Source organism: Molothrus aeneus, chromosome 1 (genome assembly GCF_037042795.1).
Source record: "Molothrus aeneus isolate 106 chromosome 1, BPBGC_Maene_1.0, whole genome shotgun sequence".
Taxonomy (NCBI): Eukaryota; Metazoa; Chordata; class Aves; order Passeriformes; family Icteridae; genus Molothrus; species Molothrus aeneus.
The window spans coordinates 128387963-128407612 of NC_089646.1; the positions used below are offsets into that span (position 1 = coordinate 128387963).

Below are 19650 nucleotides of genomic sequence, written 5' to 3' on the forward strand. Positions count from 1 at the left end.
TATGGACTTTCTGAATTTAACTGCTGGATAGATCTTCAAAAACATACAGATTCTTGAAGAGAACAAGAATATAAAATTAGTGAGATTATAATGGGATTAAGAACTAGGAAAGCAATTTTTGTTTCTATATGGTCATAATACAGAAATGAAGAAGTCAGAATAGTATTAAAACCATCTGAAAACTTCATTGCACAACAGAAGAGGAGTTTAATAACATGATTTCATCAAGTATCAGAGAAATAAAGTAATTCTCTTCAACTGCTTCAAAAAAGGTTTTTAAGTATTTTTGTAGTTTAATTACAATTTAGTAAATTAATATTCTAAATTAGTTTCTTTTATTAGAAAAATAAAAATATTTTGATATTTTAAGGCCTTTTTAGACATCCCTGTATCATGTTAAATACCTTTTAATTAAAGTATTTAAGAAACCATAGATGTACAATAAAATATAATAAATAAATAATAGATGTACAATAAATACAATACTGGTATATATATCCATATTCTGTGAACAAAATATCAATGCATGCAAACCAAGATAACATGCCCAAGGCCTATGCTTCATTTAAAGAAAGAGAAAAACTAAGGAAGAAGCATGAAAAAGAAAATTAATTGTCATTTTGGCTCTCTAGGGTAAAATGCATATAATAAATTAATCATGGCCTGTGCCACTGACCATAAAATGCTCCATATTATAATTTGGAAAAAAGTCTCTGACGCATGTGTCCATTAGGTACAATTCACTTACCTACTAGTGAACAGCATTATTGTCATTTCCTCAAGTCAGGTTCAGTGACATTCATTGAAAATTATGGTGCTGACTTCCCAAACTCACAACAAACTAACAGGAACTTGCTGAGACAGCAAGATCCTGATTCTGCAGTGAAATGAGCCTCTACAGGGCTCCAAGGAAGTGATTAATTTTCAGGGGAAGAAGGTTGGCCATCATTTCACAGGGGCTCATATTTCACAGATTAAAGTTTCAGATACATTTGTAATTAATTGTTGTTAAACTTTAATGATTTTGGTACTACGAAATGTATATCTTGATGTTCTACCATATAGACTTGATAGCTTTACCATTTAAATAATGGAAGAGAGGGATTAAATTAACAGTTATGACATTCCTCCTTGATCAGATGGTAGAGCCAGAGGACATTCAAAAACTAATAACTGTCAGCACTCAGCAATGACGAGTCCCTCTGAAAATGTTTTTCAAAAATTAATAAGCAATGGGATTATTTATTTTTTAATTCAGTCTATCAGTTTGATTTTTTCTAGTCAGATTTAATGATTTTTATCATGTTAAGGTCTCAGCATTGCTGCAGAAAATACAGTTTGATGGAAAAATGTACAAAGTAAAAAATTGAAAAGATGACAAAATTTTTCATGATACTCAAAACACTTTGTTTACACATCATAGCTTTTCTTTATTCCCATCCAAAGAATGAATAAAATTAGAAAAAAAAAGAGTTATATATATAGCTTTTTGCGCACTATATGCAGATTTTTTTTAGAACATAACTGCAGTCAGATTTTGTCCCGACAGTTTAAATTCTCATTACTGTAATTTGTCTCCTTCCAGATTTTTTTATGGACCTGGTGAATCATGGAACGCAGTGAATGGAGTCATTGATGAATTTCATTCTAAAAGTAACAAAATTCCTTTTACAAGAAAACTACTCCAAAGTCTGTTTATTTACATTTACTTTAATTTTAATTGATTTTTTCTGGTCTTCAGATCTTGGGAAAAAAAAATTGACTTCTACATGTTGATTTTCAAACAAACACTGTAATTTCTAAAACCTTTGAGATCTTGTTCTCAGCAGAGTTTATCTTCCGTAGATTTATAACTTTTCCCTTACTGAGGATGTTCAAAATATAATTTTTTTATTTTTCAAACCATATTGTGAATTCTCATGGTATTCAAAAACTGTAAAGACCTGCTGCTGTACAGACCTATGCTGCAGCAAGAGACCTGAAAATGTCTGGGTTTATTGCTATATTCACATTTCTTCTCATTTGCACACTTAGCTGTTACCTACACTGCACATTGCACTCTCTGTAGGCTGCAGATCAATAATTCAGACAGTTTCATTTTAAAGCTGCAGAATCTGACTTAGAAAAGAAGTTTCAGTCACTTTTCAATCCTAAGTGTTTGGGAAAGTCTTAAAACACTTGGAGTAAAACAAAATCTGCTTCTGAAACAAATTCAGCATTAATATAAAACTAAAATACTGTTGTTCTTCAAAACATAAAATAACCCCATATTCTTTCTCAATTCACAATACCAGCTCACACTTCAAAAATGCTCACATTACATAGATAAAACTGTAAAAGATGGAATAAGAATGCATCATATGCAATTTGATTTCTATCTCTATATTCTGGGCTCATGGAGAGGAACTAATTTTAGATACATGATCCCATGGTATAAACCTTGTTTTATTTCTGTATAATTTCTCAACAAACAGAAATAATAACAATAACTTGCACATCCTAATAACCATGGACACAGCACACAAAGCACATTCAATTTGGTATGTATTCTTCAATAAGATTCTTGGCTAACGTGAGATGGAAAAACAGCTTACCAAAAATGGGAATTCCTAAATATTCTCTAAAATTATTTTTAATTTTCTGGTTACAATCTTTTTCAGAGGCAATATAAAAAGAACTTCAGTTTGGCTGTAATTCTAATTAATGTCTGGAATTCTGGGTGTATGGCTGATTTCATGGTAAATATTAGAGAAAATGAATTCTAAAAACTCACTTTTAAAGCTGAGCACAGTAAGTAAAATAGACCTACTCATTACCCCACATTTCTCATAAAAAAAGTTTAAAATAAACTCCTTGGATCAGGTTATGAAAATCTCTAATATAATTAGCTGAAAGAGCTAGTAAGTCATAATCTTATGTTCTATATTAGTTCCAGTTTCTAAGTAGATGTCTGTCAAAAAACACAAAGGGAAAAGTATAGGAATGATTCTTTATCACTAGGAAATTAATGGAATGTATGGATCAGAGGACTGGGAAAGAGAAGGTGGACAGCTGACTTAAGATCAGTCTGTACCACAACACACTGCCCACTCAAAGATATTGAGAGATAAATATATGTAGAAACTAAGCTACTGTCTCTGAAAGCTGGCTCCTAAAAAACCAGCATATGGGGCTCCGTGGGAAGCTTGCACTTTGCTACTGGCAATCTGTAAATACAACTTCACTCTTCAGGGCTGACAGTCTGCTCTTCTTCAGGAACACTGCAATCCAGGGATATTAAAAAGAGAATAGAAGTGCTAAGTGTAGGTGGTTCTTTTAAACTACCTTTAGAGAGTAACACTTAAGTATTGTCTTCAAGTAAATATGTTTATCCCTACTCAACAATCATAAAGATAAAAAAGCTTAGATGTGTAATGTGTATTTATACAAACAAAAAAGAACCTTTTAATTCAAAATATCTCTCCTGTCATTTCCCACACTAGCAATTTTTGAGGGTATACAATAAATTCCTTCATCACTAATTCTATACATAGAGAGAATGCAGAAAAGAACAAAAGGTAGGAGGACTGAACTGCTGAGATTTTGCATCCCAAAAAAATTGAAATCAGCCTGCTTAATAACAGCCCAGTACATGTTCTAAGAAGTGATTTGAAAAGCATTGACAAACATGCTAGACATGCCTTGCTCTAGAGATTTTCTTCACGTTGTCATAATGTGCTGCTGGATAGCATGCTCTGTTTCATCATATATAAGAATGTTATTGAGAGATACAGAAACATCTTCAGACACAAGAAACTGATCTATTGACTTCATACTCTTTTGACACCTCAAAAAAAGGTAAAAATCCTAGACTTCTATGCATTATTAATATAGTATAAGCACTTTACTTAGTGAAGGCAAACAGTCTTAAGAGGTGCTGTCTGCCCTTCACCAGTCCCCGGTGATGACATTTAGATTGGGAAGAGCATTTTTGGAGCCCATTTGGTGCAAGGCCTGTCTCAGGCTTGGGCAACTTACACTGCATTGTTTACAGCCTTGTTCAGTTGGGTACTGGACCTCCCAGTAGGATATTGCATTACCCTCTTGGACACCAAGAAGTACTTTTATTTTCATTTCAGAGGTGTGACAGCAATAAAAGAAAAATTTTATTTTCCCACTGCTAAATGGATTCTCCTGCCATAGCTGAGCTCTGATCAGATGCTAAATTTCCAATTGTATACTTTTTCAGACCCCAGAAAGCAAGGATTTTAATTCCAGGATACCTTGCTCTGTACTTTTAAACCTATCTGTTTAAACTGAAAATTATTTATGATACACAAGGATTCAAGACATTAATATATCCCTAGGCCACTAGAGAAAATCCTTCTTTATTGGGTTCCTATCTCTGTACAAAAGGAAATAGAATAATTTAGTGTAGAAACATCTGAATTCTCCAGCAATAATAGCGAACATCTGAAACTGCTTATTTGATTGAATTTTTTAAAACCAGAGGCTGAAAAACTAGCCCTCTGGGAAAAGTCAGGCTAAACCACCTTCACTGAAAAGCAGGACTTCTATAACAAATCTTCATATTTCACCAAAACAGAAGATTTGCTAAGTCCTGTCCTCTATATTTACAGACAAGCATGTACAATTGTTCAGTTGAGCACATTACGAGTATTAGTACTTATTAGTTATTTTTTTATTATTTATTAGTATATAGTAAGATTACTACGTAAAAAAAACCTGAATGTCTTTCAAATTTTGAGTCAATATCATCCAACAGAACTTCACTCAAATATCACTAAAATTTGTTAAAAAAAAATCATGAATTCATTCTTAATGTCAGTTATTTATTGCACAGACAGAAATTCTGATAGACAAATAGTGTTTGTTTGCAGGACTGGATATTTCCTGAAAACCAGAATTTCACTAACTTCACATACAAAGAGTCCAACTGGTCTGTAAAAATAGTTGTAGATGGAAACTTCTTAAAATGTATTTAAAAATGGCATAGACCGTATAAGAATTATTATTTAAAAACTTTAGTTAAATAACAGTCATATCATATAAGACTGAAGAGGATTGAATTTCAATAGAACTCCTTACCTTTTAACTATCACTTCTTTCATCTTTTTGGGGACAAGTATAATCTTAAAACATCAAGGCTATGCAGTGTAAGTCTCTGACAGTGTGTCTATCTCAGAATATTATGATATGGAGCATTTTAATCCTTCTCACCATCAAGTGTACAGAACCAAAACAGATCAACTGCTTGAAATACTTGTATACAATGGGTTATATAATAAAAACTCTACATAGCACATATGAAATATCCAAGGTTGTTTTCATGACTACACACATAAGTTTCTGCGAGTTTGTGTGAAACATGCACACACACTCACATTTCTTCTTGAGTCATTCTTCAATGACTCAAAGAAACTCCAAGTAAATCTTAAAAATTACATTTGGGATGTTGTGTTATTATGGGTTTTTCTGTTTGTTTTGGGGTTTTGGTTTTGTTTTTGGGGGGTTTTGGGGTGGTGGTGGGTCTTTTGGGTTTTGGGAGTTTTATTAATTTGATTGGTTCATTTGGTTTGTTGGTTTTTTTAAAAATAACTGCCAACTGCTATTTATAAAGTTTATTCAGTGAAGAAGAGCTTTAAATCACTGGCAGTATTGAACAGTTAAACTGGAGAAACCATGGAGTATTGAAGTAGATTTTTCCCCTTTACTGTTTTATTCTTATGTATCTACTTTTATGACCATATTTTATATATGCTAGTTTCAAAATATCTACTGATTAACTACTATGGACCAAGTATAACAAACTCTACAAAGCAGAATTTTTAAAGAAATTCTATTGGTGAATCTAAGCACATAAAATAATACCAAAGCAAGACAACAGGCCATGATATTAATTTATCTACGTATGATGTTATATACAGGTTACTTTAAGAAATATGAGCTAAAGAGAGGTCCTGCAAATCTACTTTTGCTTAAACAATGAAATTATGAACATAATACAAAAGAAAGAGCTTCATGAAAAAAAGAGCACATTGTAAAAAACAAGATCATTTACTCCAGCTGAGAATCTGAACTGAGTTATAAGAAAAAAATTGTGAAATGCACAGTGGTTTATACCATTTGTGCATGTCACTCTTATCAGTAACCACAATGATCTAATTCGTAACAGCTACAAATTAACATAAAAATTCTGTCAGCTTTCCATTTGCAAGAATTTAATAGATTTTATTATGCATTCATTCAAATGAACTATACACAGAGTGAAAAACTAATAATAACCTACTTTGTAACCTCCGTGTGGGACTCTCGCCATGGAGCTGTCTGCGTGGCAAATATGGTGAGGGATGGGGAAGTGGCAATGAAGAGACATCATGTGTTTGAAGTTTGTACCAGTGGGGTTCATCATCTAGTAATGCTGTCTCTAACTCAATAAGAATCTAAAAAAAGAAAAAATGGTTAAAAGTAAGAAAGCATTGCGCGACAGAATATTTTAAAATAGATATACCCATGAAATTTATTCTATTATTCTCTTACTGCTAAGGACTTTGTCTGAAGTTATATAAGAACCTTGCTTTAATATGCAAGAATCTTCTGTGCCTTTTAGAATACTAAATATACCCAAAAAAATCGTTCACAAAACCCTTATTACCTTATGAGAGCCTTTACAGCTTTCAAATAAGTAAATGAGCAATGTTCCAAAGTTTTAGTAAAATATGACTATGGATAATATGGATTTGAATGAACAATTAGCAATTAAGAAACCACATTCATGCTGTTACTAAAACAGAAAAATGCAGAAAGTATCTCATATCAGGATTATGTAATTTGCGTGAGATCACGGTTTGTTTACTACTAAGTGAAAGAAAAAGTAAAACAATAAAACCAACATTGCTTTGCACAGTTAGTAATTTTTTGAAAATAAGTATCTATACATGAGTATGAGAGAGCAACTGTATTTCTGTAGCAACTACCAATACTTGTATACCTCTCCTAAAAATTCACTTTCTTCCTCTCGAACTCGTGCTTGGTCCCAAAGAGTGATTTCTAACATTCGTTCTCTAAACTCTCTCCGATGAACTGGAGAATAAATAAATGTCTGATTCCACTTAGGTTCCAATGTTTTCTTTACTGTTTTTGTTCTTCTTTTATTTTTATCACTGAAAAAAACAGTTAAATATTAAATATGTTCAAAACACCATTAAACTGAATTAAGTATATAATGGAAAACAGGAAATCTTAAATCAGCAGTTCAGTTTGTAGGATTGGGGTACTATAATCTATATCACGTTGTAATGGTCCGTGCTTATATTGAGGATAATTCATAAGCTCATATTAAAAACTCAGGTTAGGTGATCTCAAGTTTATGTACCAATCCCAATTTTAAGATGTTTCCCAAAACCCACAAATGTTTTAATATGATTTTGCATGTATTCTCTTTTATTTTGGAAATAGCATTTTATAAAATAAAATGTACTTCCATAAATGGGATTTCCACAAGGCACAGTCTGACAGTAGAACATCTCTACAGACAACATTGTGCATTGAGCTGCATTTCAAAAAATGAGCCAGCTGGTTCACTCAAGTTCCAGTCCTACAGCGGCTCCCTCCAGCTGCAGAGCAGGAAGGAGCAGCTGGCCCACATGAAGGATGGTCAGGGAGCTGGGGGCAGTACAGGGTTTTCCTTGCTAAGGGCTCCTTATCCACCTGGGAAACCAGAAGCCCCAAAAAAAGTTACACGTTCTTTTCCAGCAATACTGGAACAAACAGCCTTCTCAAAACAGCTTCCCAAATCCTTTGGTCACTCCAGTGAATCACCAGGCTGAAGGTGGACCTCCACTGTGAGGTGAGGTCTCCAGGCAAGGCTACCCGGGCAGCCTTGGTTCTGGCTCCAGGGTGTTGTTGGAAGTAATGTTTTTGCAGAATATTTCTGCTAGAAAGAATTAATATTTTCTGATAGAAACAATTTTTGCTGGAAAACACCCACACTGCTCCTACTGAGAATACTGACAAGAGTCCTCATAACAATGCTTATTCTAAACCTGCTGATTGCTGCATAATGCAGCTGCCAGACTAATTTATAAGGATTTTTTAATAGGCAATGCAGATGCAGTCCATTCATTAATACTTGCAATTTTAATAAAGTCATTGTATTTCTGAACTGTTGCTTGGAAGTTGGATCAAAAAATTACCAAAGTAATAACACTTTTAGACACACTGTTAAAAAAAAACATAAATTATTTCTAACATACTAAAGGTTTGTTTACCCTTGTGAACTAAGTTACATTGTACAATATTTTGCAATTAAATTTCTTAATTCAAAGAGAATTCGGCATCTTCATCTAATTAAATGCTTGACTTACTTAAGTGTATTTTACCTCCAGCATGTTTCTTTCTACTACACAAGAAATATACTGTTGCTTACTTAGCTTTTAAATCTAAGGAAACAAAAATGAATTTCCACATCAGAAAAAAACCACAATTCTATAAGACAAATTGCTGATCATAAACACATAAAGGAACTAAAGGAAAGTTCTGAATACTTCTCATAAATGGGAAAAATATACATTAATAAAATTTAATGTCAATATATTTTAGTTATCACAATTTACATTGTAAAACATTGTGAACACACTTTTGTTAGCCTATTAATAACTCATTATTATTGAAAAAGCAGGTAAGATAATTGAAGCAGACCTGATTCTCAGTTCAGCACAGCTTCAGCAGCTACAAACACACTACAGCAGTTTGAATAAACTAGGGATCTACACCAACTGTTCAAATACTGGTGAGCCTGAGAAAATCTATCCAAAACCTTTTAATCATCAATGACACAGCAAATTAGGAAGTCACAGAAAATTTGCTTGTCAACATATGGTATACAATAAAAGTGGAAAAGCAACTTGGAAAAGTCTTCCAAAATACTAAATAGCTTTAATTCCTGCTGAAGTCAAATGGTAATGGAGATAGCTAGCACCTTCCCAGTTTAGCTATTTGGAAAAGCAAAGGAAGTAAAAATACAAGTTACATTCTGTTCTACAGATTCAGTAATCCAATGATCTATTATTTTCAGTGACAGTAAAACTTTGAATTATTTGGTTAGTATATTATAAAATAAAGGTAAACATGTTCCCCTACTGACACAATCTGAGGAAACATCAATTAAAAAAAATAAACTGGAAAACGCACTATCTCTTCTGCTGGTCTTCCCAACACCCAAATTGAACCACAGAAAATCATGGACTAAGAAGTGAAAGAGCTTTTCAGGAATAGGGGTCCCACCACAGTTTAACTTTTCCTAAGTGCATATATGATACCATCCAGATTAACATGAGTCCTGTGCTCTAGGGAAAGTTTTCAAAGTGCAAATGTGAACTCTCAGCTGAGTCCCCTTCAGCCTTACCTCAATTATATTGTGAACAAGTATGTGTGGGTTTCAGATGCCAAACCTGTTACTGCCTTAGTGTATAAAGATGGGCCAAACCAAACTGCTGGACTCATCAGTCCAGAAATTTACGAACCCAACCGTGTAGCAGCTTCTTTGCTCTAGAGAAGAATAACTGGCATAGGAAATATAGGCACTATAGTACACTAATAACATTCTTTGCAAATAACAGATCCCCATGTTTACCTTTCCTTTCCTTTTCTATTCAGTACTTTATAACATAACCAGGGAAAGCAAGTTTGTGCTTAGTGTTCAAAGACACCTTGCTGTTACATACCACGTTCAACACAAGAGCTCAACAGTGAAAGCCTTTTTCCATGTAAGCATGGCTGATAAACTCAGCTGTGCATGTCACCTGAGTATCAGACTAATTCAAATATTCCTTGTCTTTGTGTTCACCCTACCTTCTGTCTGGAAGAAAGTAAATTTTAACATAAGGATTCCTTGGCCTCCCATCTTCCCTTGAAGGAAGATCCTTTGCTCCCAGTATGGTCACTATTAACTGATGACCAACCTTGTCATACCACAGTTTTATCTGTAGGAAGAAAAGATTAATTAGTGAACTCATTTCTACAATGAAGTTGTATATTAATCCTTAAAAATAATTTTACTCATGAGCTTCTATTTATATTGGTTACTTAAACAGAAAATATTATATTCTACTTTTCATTTATAACAAAACAAAAATAAGTTAATATTGTAATAGCTTCAGTATATACCAGGAGTTACTCTTTTTTTAAAACCCTGTACTATAAGTACCTTACTTCACACTAATTGTTTTTCACATGGTGCTCTGGTTAGGATTATTCTCCTTTGTATTGCATTACTTGCATTATTAATGTATAGTATTCATATATATACATCTCTAAGGAGTTTATGCACAATGAATTAATAATTTTTCATCTGCTGTTGTGCTAAAGAGACTATGGGATAAACCCGTAAATATTTCATATCACTTAATGTTTTTCAACATATATACACTTATTCTGAAATCATATAAGTCCTCCATAAACACTGAGAGGAAGGCTCAGTAATCCAACCCTCTTCATAGTCCAACTCAGTAACAAGATAAAAACCACTATTATTCATTTGTAGAAATTGTTATTAACCAGTCTAAGGTTTAATTTGCTATCCTTTTTTACTACAGTCATTACAAGCTGCTATTCAGCTATTTCAGTTTGAATTCTACGACTGCAAGTACATTAGCCAAGAAAGGGATATAACTACTCCAGGGCAGTCACTGCAGAAGGGGGAAATGGTGCAGTTAGGGCAAAGCAAAGCCTTCCAAATAGGCAGGGGGCCACTGCATGCTGGTAGCACTGCAGTGTCACTAGCTGCAGCTTACTGAGGAGCCTCTCTTCATGAGGACTTTGCCCGAGACAGGACAAACCAGGACATTTAAAGAAAACAGTGACCCTGCCTGAACTTAAGGGAATCAGAGAGGATAATGCCCAGCTGCACACCTACCCAGGCAATACACCTTTAGGCATGAATATACCCTAGCTAAGGTAGACACAAAGAGGGGAAGGTGCATTTTCTGTGGAAACAATCTCAATTTCAGCGACAGGGTTTTCTTCTGCTATCATAGCTCCTCATCTTCAACATTTCAGACTCCTAAAGAAAGGTCTTGATGTAATTCTCAAGACTTTTAACCCATAAAGACGAGGCTAATTTAGCTCTCTGCCATTCCTAATACCTCACTAAGTGAGATTACACTAAGACACACCAACTCAGTTATTGGTGGCAGTGTACTTCTTCCTTCACTGCTTCAGATCTTGCAATTCCTGTAGCCACTAACTATTTGAATGGATATTAAAAATGGGATATTTGTCCTCTATTACCCTGTCATTAGCCCTGCTACAGACTTTAAAGGCTTCTGGTACTAATAATTAAAGGGCCCTGTGGCAAATCATCTCAGTGTGAATTTTAGATATTGTTCCTACATTCTTACAAGCCAGGGGCTTTGAAAGTATTTTTTCTACACCGAGAATTATCTGGACTTCTAGCTATCTCCATCCAGCTACAGATCAAAAGCAGAAAGCTTTGTACCAACAGTACACCTTTAATGACCTCTGAAGTGCAAGTCAACTTAAATGTTCTTTGACACTAAATGTATCAACCCGCAGGTTTCCTTGGGAGTCCTGAAGCAAAAGACAGACTTGGCTAGTCCGACATCTCAAGGGGAACAGCACTGAAGACAATCTTCTTCATTTGCTTTTTGTGGAAAATTATGCTTGCTTAAGGAGAATGAAATATATTTGTGATACAGATACTATCACAGACTGTGACTGATGAATGTGAAATCATCTAGATATAGGCACCAAGAATACAACAAGAATTATGTGTTCATATGCAAGCTAAATATATTTGTTTCGGACTGATTTTTTACAGGAAAACTTCAGTCAAAATATTTAGAGAATTACTTAAGCAGAAACTGAAATAATCTGACACCACTTCATTGAGATGCTTTAACAACAGCAGTTTGGATCAAGAGCTCAACATTTGCATTGACATGTACCTTCTACTTTTCCCTTGATGTTCTGAAATAAAAAATTGGAAAAACTTGAACTTAATGGGCATATTTTCCCTGTAATGCTCTTTAATTTGGCTTGTTACAGGAAAAGCCAGGAGTCAGAATTAAGACCAGAAAGCTCTCTCCCCTGTATTCACACTGCTAGCACTCCAATACACAGCACAGGTACTTGTAACCCAAGAAGTCGTTTGACTAGGATGCAAGAAGAAGGGAAGAAACTGTGAGAGAATGGTCAAAGAAGCCCATTGAGGGGAGAATGGGATTGCATTCTTATGGGATTAGAAGAAGGAAGAAGGGACAAATAAAAAGCTGCTTTATAATTACAGTGAAAGTAAAATAGACAGGATACTTCTTGGTGAAACACGGGAAGAATGGAACCACTAACGTCAGGGACCAGAGATTAAAAGACGGGCAAGAATAGAATGAATGAGAGAAATGCTATGAGGTGAATAAATAACTAGCCATGCTAACTGGCACAAAATATGTTGAAAGAGAGACTGGGATGAACAAGAATCTAGCAAGATTTTTTACAAACACACACACTTGTATAATTTTAGAACATCTAAGAAACTTCAACAAAGCAATCCTGTTATAAATGAAGGAAATGGAAAGCTAAACTAACGACACATAAAATATGCTATATAAAAAATCATGCTAGCTGATGCTAATGTTGAGACTAACACCTGAACAAAACCCTCTTGAATGGGATTTTGTCTGTCTAGGTTACTTATGATGCAGGCACCTAAGATTCACTTGGAAGTGGTGCAACCTGAATACTTTCCCACTTTGCACTGAAGTCCTGGAGACCAATTAGCCATACACATGCTCATATACTTTCCTTCCCTGGGCTCCTTCAGCAGCCAGACATGCACCTAATGCTTTATTAAGTTTGTGCTGTGACCTACATTCAGGCAAACAGGCATCTAAATTCAGTGCATCCTGATACTGAGATGCATTGAGATGGTCTGTTATTCACCAAGGGGTGCATCTGCTGCAGACAGGCTGCCAGGTAGGAATAACTGCCACAGAGTGCAGGAAACAGGAACTCTTCTGCACTCAGAGGATTGAAGGAAACAGAGATGTGGGTCTGACCCCAGTTTCATTCTTTCTGGTTTTTAACCAGTAGTGTTCTAATACAAGAGGAATACAGGTCTGGAACCTGTTATGCTAAACTGAAGCATGCTTTGGTAACACCACACACTCCTATTCCCAACCAAAGTGCGTCTCAGCTTCAGATGAGACTTTGTACTCCAGAGAAGAATAGGATGTGGCATAGCTTGATAATAAAGGCACTATTTTGATACACAGGTTCAACCTCTTCAGTCTAAACAGTATTTAAACAGCAGTATATATCCTGTTTCTGGAATAAGCTTCCTACACAAACAGTATATAAAAGCTGACTGCTGCTGTTGCATTCTGATAAGTGAGGATGCAGGTATCTAGAACATCTAGTTAGCATTCCTAGTTCAGAGAATCACAGAATAATGGGTTAGATTGGTCCTCTGTAGCCTCAGTAGAAGGTGCCTCCCCTGGAGAATCAACTCACCCTCTGGAGCAGCCTTAGTTTCAAATAGATTTAAAGGGCTTAGGTGTCTTTTATTTGGGTTAATCACCCACTGCAGGTATTGAGGTACTTAGATCTTTCCTTCAACTGTACAGGTGAAAGCTCTTCCTCAAGGCACCTCAAATTTATTTGAAGTTAGTGTAAATTATATAAATTAAGGATATAAATTCAGTTTACTAGATTTCATTTTTTTCTATTAGATCTCATCTTCACTAAAAATTTTAGAGGACTGACTGAGGTCAGAGTTTAGAAAAAAATAATCATGTATAAGGACCCCCTACTCTTACTCCCCCTGATAAGGGAATCAGTTAAGAAATTCTGGAAAACATTATTGTTGCATTTCCTATATTCCTATCTCATGAACGTGTGACTGCTTCCTCAATTATGCAATTCTAATGTAGTTTTATACACAGGACATACAGGCAAAACATATCTTCAGCCATAATTTAGATTTAGAAACAGAGAATATTTGAAGTTTTAAATCCTATGTTACAGTTATGTCTTTGTTATATAAGGGTTACTTCATGAATCTCATGAAAAGAGATAAAACTTATGCCACTGGGAGAGACCATCTGCCCTACAGCTGATTTTTACCACCACAACCTACTCAAACATCTCTGGCTTTTAGAGACAGCTGGCCAGGCTTTTTTTTTTTTCTTCTGTTACTCATTATAATATTTCATGTAACCTACACAGATGTTTATTATGTTTATTATTATTTTAAAATTATATACTAATTTTCTTTCTCACATTATTCTGAAACCAAAGTGGGATCTGTTGTTTGAAAAAAAAATCTCAGCTTATTTTTAAAAATACTTGCAGTAATCTTTTTATTGGACTTAAGCTTATGTAGATGCTGAAATTGCCCTGAGGTGGTGATGTCTGTGGCATAGCTGAGGCCAGTTTTGAATGTTGTTAAACACACCTCTAAAAAATCCTGAGCACTGAGGGTTGCTAAATCAAGCTACTATTGCTTTCTGCTTCAGCTGCTGTCTAATATGCTTGAACAATTACAAGAAAAGACTGTCAAATGGAAAAGCGTGTAGGATATAAAGACCAGGAAATTATAGAAGTATTTATGCTGCCCTAATCTATGTTTCTTTCTTAAATCTCTTTTTTAGTGGTTTCCCCTTTTATATATTTTTATACATGATCAAATATATTGATGTTCTGTATTAAAGCCAAAAGGATGGCTGAAATTTTTGAAGTTAGAAAAATCCAGAGGCAACTCAAGCTCAAAAGAATGCTTTGCCAAGTAAACAAGAGATACTGCATAGAAAACACAATTTTAAGAACAGATTTTTCCCTACAGAGATTCATAAAGCATCACTCTGCAAGTTTAAAAATTACTGGTAAGCCAAACTGAATCTAAAAGTTCAGGAAATAAAGATGCACTTTTACAAGTAATGTAAAATTAGTAAAAGCTCAGTGGGCATTTGATAGGAAATAAACTGAATGTCTTTCTTCCCAATGAAATAATGATGATTCTATGAAATCACCCAGTGAGGTAGAAGATGAATGGAATGTCATGGAGGGAAGTGTGGAAGAGGAGCTTTTGCCAGAAAGGATCAGTTTCAGACTAACAAGTAAAGAAGATGCAAGCAAGAATAAAGATACACATTTCCTGTTTAGAGTGATGAAACAAATAAGTATTAACAGAATGTTTGGAGATTCTCATTCTCGTAAGGAGTTCTACAGACACAGCCATACCTCAGCCCACAATGAAATGTATACTTCCTGACAACCATAAACAGCAGCTCAGAGCTCTGATTTAGTGAATTTGTCATGCCAAAAAAGTAACCAGAATTCTGCACTGCTGCTGGACTGCTCCTAATACCCTTGTTTGAAGACCACTGGAGAATTCCTGTTCTTTCAGCAGCTTGCCTGGTAACTATATCTAACATTAATCCTTTTATACTATCTACTATCACCACAAAAAGTGGGAGAGAAATGACTTTTTGTTTCAGAGTAGGTGCAATGATTTTGCCAAGGTCATAATTTTGAGTTTTTCAGAAACTCTTGTCAAAACCCTTATGTTTAGCATGGATTGTTACTAGGCTCTGCAAAAAAAACTGTTAGACAGGTCCACAAGGACTCCACAGGCACTGATTGTTTAGACAAAACTGGGTCTAAGGACAATTCTTACCTATAATATAAAAAATAATGCATCCAAAGGGTGAGCAAGTAAGCCTTAAACATTTTCATCTCTTGTTAGATACTTTCTAGCAAACGACACTTCTTTTCTTTTCTCAACTACCATAATCATTTGAGTAAAGTATTTTTTTGTTTCATGAGAGGATATTAGTCTAAGTGGAACAAACAACTTTTATGTCTATGTCTTTATTTTGTATAATGGAATTAAAATATGGAACTACTACATGTCATTTCTACATTACAGTATTTCATGAAACATGCAGATTTCAGGCAGAGTTTTCCTTTTTAAATTGAACAATCAACTGTCATATAAATTATAATTTATTTAGCACATATATAAAAAGAAAATAAATATTAAAAAAACTACTTATATAATATTTACCTCTATGAACTACTTAACAACTCGTAATTGTACCTCTCTGATTTCATTATCATGAGCAGAATACAACTTTCTCAATCATGCTAAAGGATGTTTTAAATTTTTCATACAAAGCCAGTTTATGTCAATAGCACATAATAAATTAGCTTTAAATCATACAATCAAGGCATTATTTTATAATCTCTTTTTTCTTTAGAAGTTTCTTAATTTTTGAATTTATATTTAGGCAGTTGTAAGGAATACTCTTGAGAATACTGCGTTGTGAAAAAAAGTGTACTTTATCAAATATGAGTCATATCTGATGTCTTAATTACAGTCTTATTTAGAATTCCTTTATTAAAAAAATGATCTCTTTTCCATTTCATAATGAAATTCAGTCATCTCTTTCTGATCACTTAGATCATCCTTTACATTTTGGTCAATTAATCAAAGAAAAACATTTATAAAGCTGCCACACAAAAGAATAACATCTCCATAAAGATATTTTGTAAGAAAATCAGATAATATTCTGGTTAAAAAAAAAAAAAGAAAAACATGCAGCAAAGCAAGATAAGCATAATAAAATATTAGTAAAACCTATTTTTGCATAAATCTATAGTACCTTAGAAGCTTCCTAATGAAAAAAAGGCAAACAACTTGTACCTAAACAGAATATCAAAGCTAAATAAATTCAGTAAGGCAATGGGAGAATTCATTTTTTATTCAAGTAAAATTTTGGCTATATTGATGTACTTAAAAATACAAGAACCAAGTTCCATAAACAAGAAATTTGTTTATTTTAACAAGGTACAAATTTTTTGCCCATCTTCTACTCAAGGCGCTACTATTATGTGGAAAATGCAAAAAAAATATGTGTTAAGTAATGATAATGAATGATTTAAAGAGACATTCATCTTTACATAATAAACTCAAGCACAAAATTATTTATTGCCTTAACAATGCACAAATTTTGTGTGTGGGATGCATAGTCATCATCACTATTGAAACCTGTTTCAGCTTAATATTGGGCAACTAGATAAAACTACATGTCTCTTTAAATTTAAATTTAATGTTTTAACCCCCATGCAGAATTTTACAAGCTGCTCACAAGATGACATGAAAGTTGTTAATATGGTTTAAAGCAACACACTCAAAATATGGGAAAACGGACTATAATGTAACGTTTTCCTACTATGCATTTTCCATAACAAACAAAAGAAAAACCCACAACTTTAGTTTCTGTCAGGCAGACGAAGTCTTTACCTGAACCCTAGGAACAAAAGGCGTTGTTCTTCTACTAAGGCTTTGGCTCTGGTAAGCAAAATTAAAGAAAAAGCAATAAAACAAAACCAAAAACGACAACACGCTGGAAACTAAAAGACCAAAAGTAAAAACAAAGACACATAACTATTACTTTAAACACAGCTTTACACCAACAACATATTTATCTAACAAAAAGTATTTTAATGCAATGCATAAATTAAATCTGCAAATCTGTTACCAAATCATATCAAAACTCTTTGGTGGAAATTCTTGCCATAGGGAAGTCAGCAGGAATTTTGCCACTGATTCCCCACAAGCAAGGATTTCTCTTTGCAAGTCTATAGACAACATTTACAATAGATTTAGTAATAACATGTAACAGAAACAACAGGTAGGCAAAGTGTGATTTAAAAGTGGGGTAGGAAACGTAAGGTCGATCATCTCTTTCAGGGAGATTGTACATGCATATTCAGAGAGAAACAAGTACAATTCACATACTGACAGCTTTGGTTACTTAGGAAAGTGAGTAAAAGAAAAGGTTTTCTCTTTTTTGCAATTTTAAGAGTCATGTCTTTGATAAGTCCTCCTAAATACTTAGAAAACAATTAAAAGAAAGTTTGTGCTCTCTGATATTAACTTTACATGTGGGAAGGTACAATCTATGTTTTTCAACTCTCTAGCAATCACAACAGAAATGACATATGGTATACACACAAAATCCTTGCATGAAATGGGATCTAGAAAATTTAACAAACTGCATATATAGATGCATTTATAACATATTTTTGCGCTGTAACACTTCAGACCACATACAACCTTGTGGCCTCCAGTGGGTTCATCAAGACTACATCGAGAACAGGCAACACAAGTTCCTGGACTACCTGCAAATTCCAAGCAACCACTCCCCACCTTCAGTTTAGGCCAGCAGCTAATGGAGTGGCACAGAATTGGTACAGAGTATGGGACATGGACAGGAAAAGGAGCATCTGTTGATACCTCAGAGGGCTGGTGAGTGGGAGAACAGGAGCATGGAGTAGGTCACAATAATCACAGCCATCTGACAGGTTGGAATCTCCTTTACCTATGCTCAGTTTTCCTGATATTATTGTTCTAATTCAAAATGATAGAAAGAAGCTACTACTCAATATTCACTTCCATTAGAAATGTACTCAAAGCATGGAAATAGGCACTGTGCTGATGCTTCTGCCACCCTCCTTGCTTATTTGGCATGCACAGATGATCAGGAAATCTGTTCTATAAAATGTGTGAAATAATCTGTTCTTATATCAAAGAAAGAGGATACATAAGAAAATTTGGCAGTCTAGATCACGGGTTTTGTCTGATGTGCTCCCTGAATTCTGCAAGGTGCAGCAGCAGCACTCTCCTGCCATTCTGCACAAGCAGGACTGCAGAGCCCAGTGTTAAGGGTGCCAGAATGTGACCTAGTCACAATAAAAGTAGACCTTCAGCTTGCTTCAGCTCCATTTTACAAGGAAAAAAATAAATTATCACAGGATATTGCAATCCCAAGAGGGACAGAATCTCTCCCACCATGCACCAAGGGTTCTCACCTGTCATATTCTGCCTTGGAAATGGAGGAAAATCAACACATTCTGTGCACTACCTAGAACTTTCCAGGTTTTGGTGTTAGAGCAACAGCAATTTAATTTTATAGAGGTACAAAGGGAAGGAAGAAAAGGAAAAAGAACACATGACAGGGGAGGGGTAGCATGTGTTGTACTTGATCTCATCCCCTCAATGTGCTGACATATAGGCCCTTCATAATATACCATAAAGGCTTTCAATTATGTTGCATATATTACAACTATAATTACTATAACTTTATTTTTATTGCTTTATAAACTGAATATGTATGGAAAATCTATTGAAGTGGTTCTATGGTTCAAGTGTACAGGGATATAGATTAATTTTATAAATGACACCCCTTTTCTGCTAGAACTTCCACCAGTACAAAAATTTAATACTGTGATTTTATACTGGTATCCATTTACATGGTCTTATAGTTATGTTGTTATTCCCCAAACCTAACTATTGGAAAAGAATTTCAAGTTATACTTTTCATACAGTATCAAAAATGTAGATAAAATTCAGTAGTTAAGCTAAGAGCACCAACATACAAAGAATACTTTTGACTTTTTCAAAATTACATTAAAGGAAAAACAACTCGGTGGAAAAAAAAAAACAGGAATGAGAAAAGCAAATAATAGAAAAACTATAATTGCAATAACAAACAGATACTCCCCTGAAAAACAACATGAATAAAAAGTGCTATAAATAAAACACAGATAATATGGATAAATTATATTAGC

The 19650-nt window shown here is 34.3% G+C and overlaps 1 protein-coding gene across 29 annotated transcripts in view; it reads right to left on the reverse strand.

Moving 5' to 3' along the window:
* The window catches only part of RIMS2 (regulating synaptic membrane exocytosis 2), a 444895-nt gene that overhangs the window by 181107 nt on the left and 244138 nt on the right, over nt 1-19650 (reverse strand). For 19 of the 29 annotated variants that reach the window (XM_066564614.1, XM_066564744.1, XM_066564675.1 and 16 more), the window contains 3 exons: nt 9853-9983; nt 6992-7163; nt 6290-6443 (listed from right to left, as the gene is read on the reverse strand). In XM_066564614.1, the coding sequence (XP_066420711.1) occupies nt 6290-6443; nt 6992-7163; nt 9853-9983 (457 nt within the window). Of the gene's footprint in view, nt 1-6289; nt 6444-6991; nt 7164-9852; nt 9984-17320; nt 17369-19650 lie in introns of all 29 variants that reach the window. The other 10 variants (XM_066564735.1, XM_066564543.1, XM_066564641.1 and 7 more) reach the window with 1 other exon arrangement.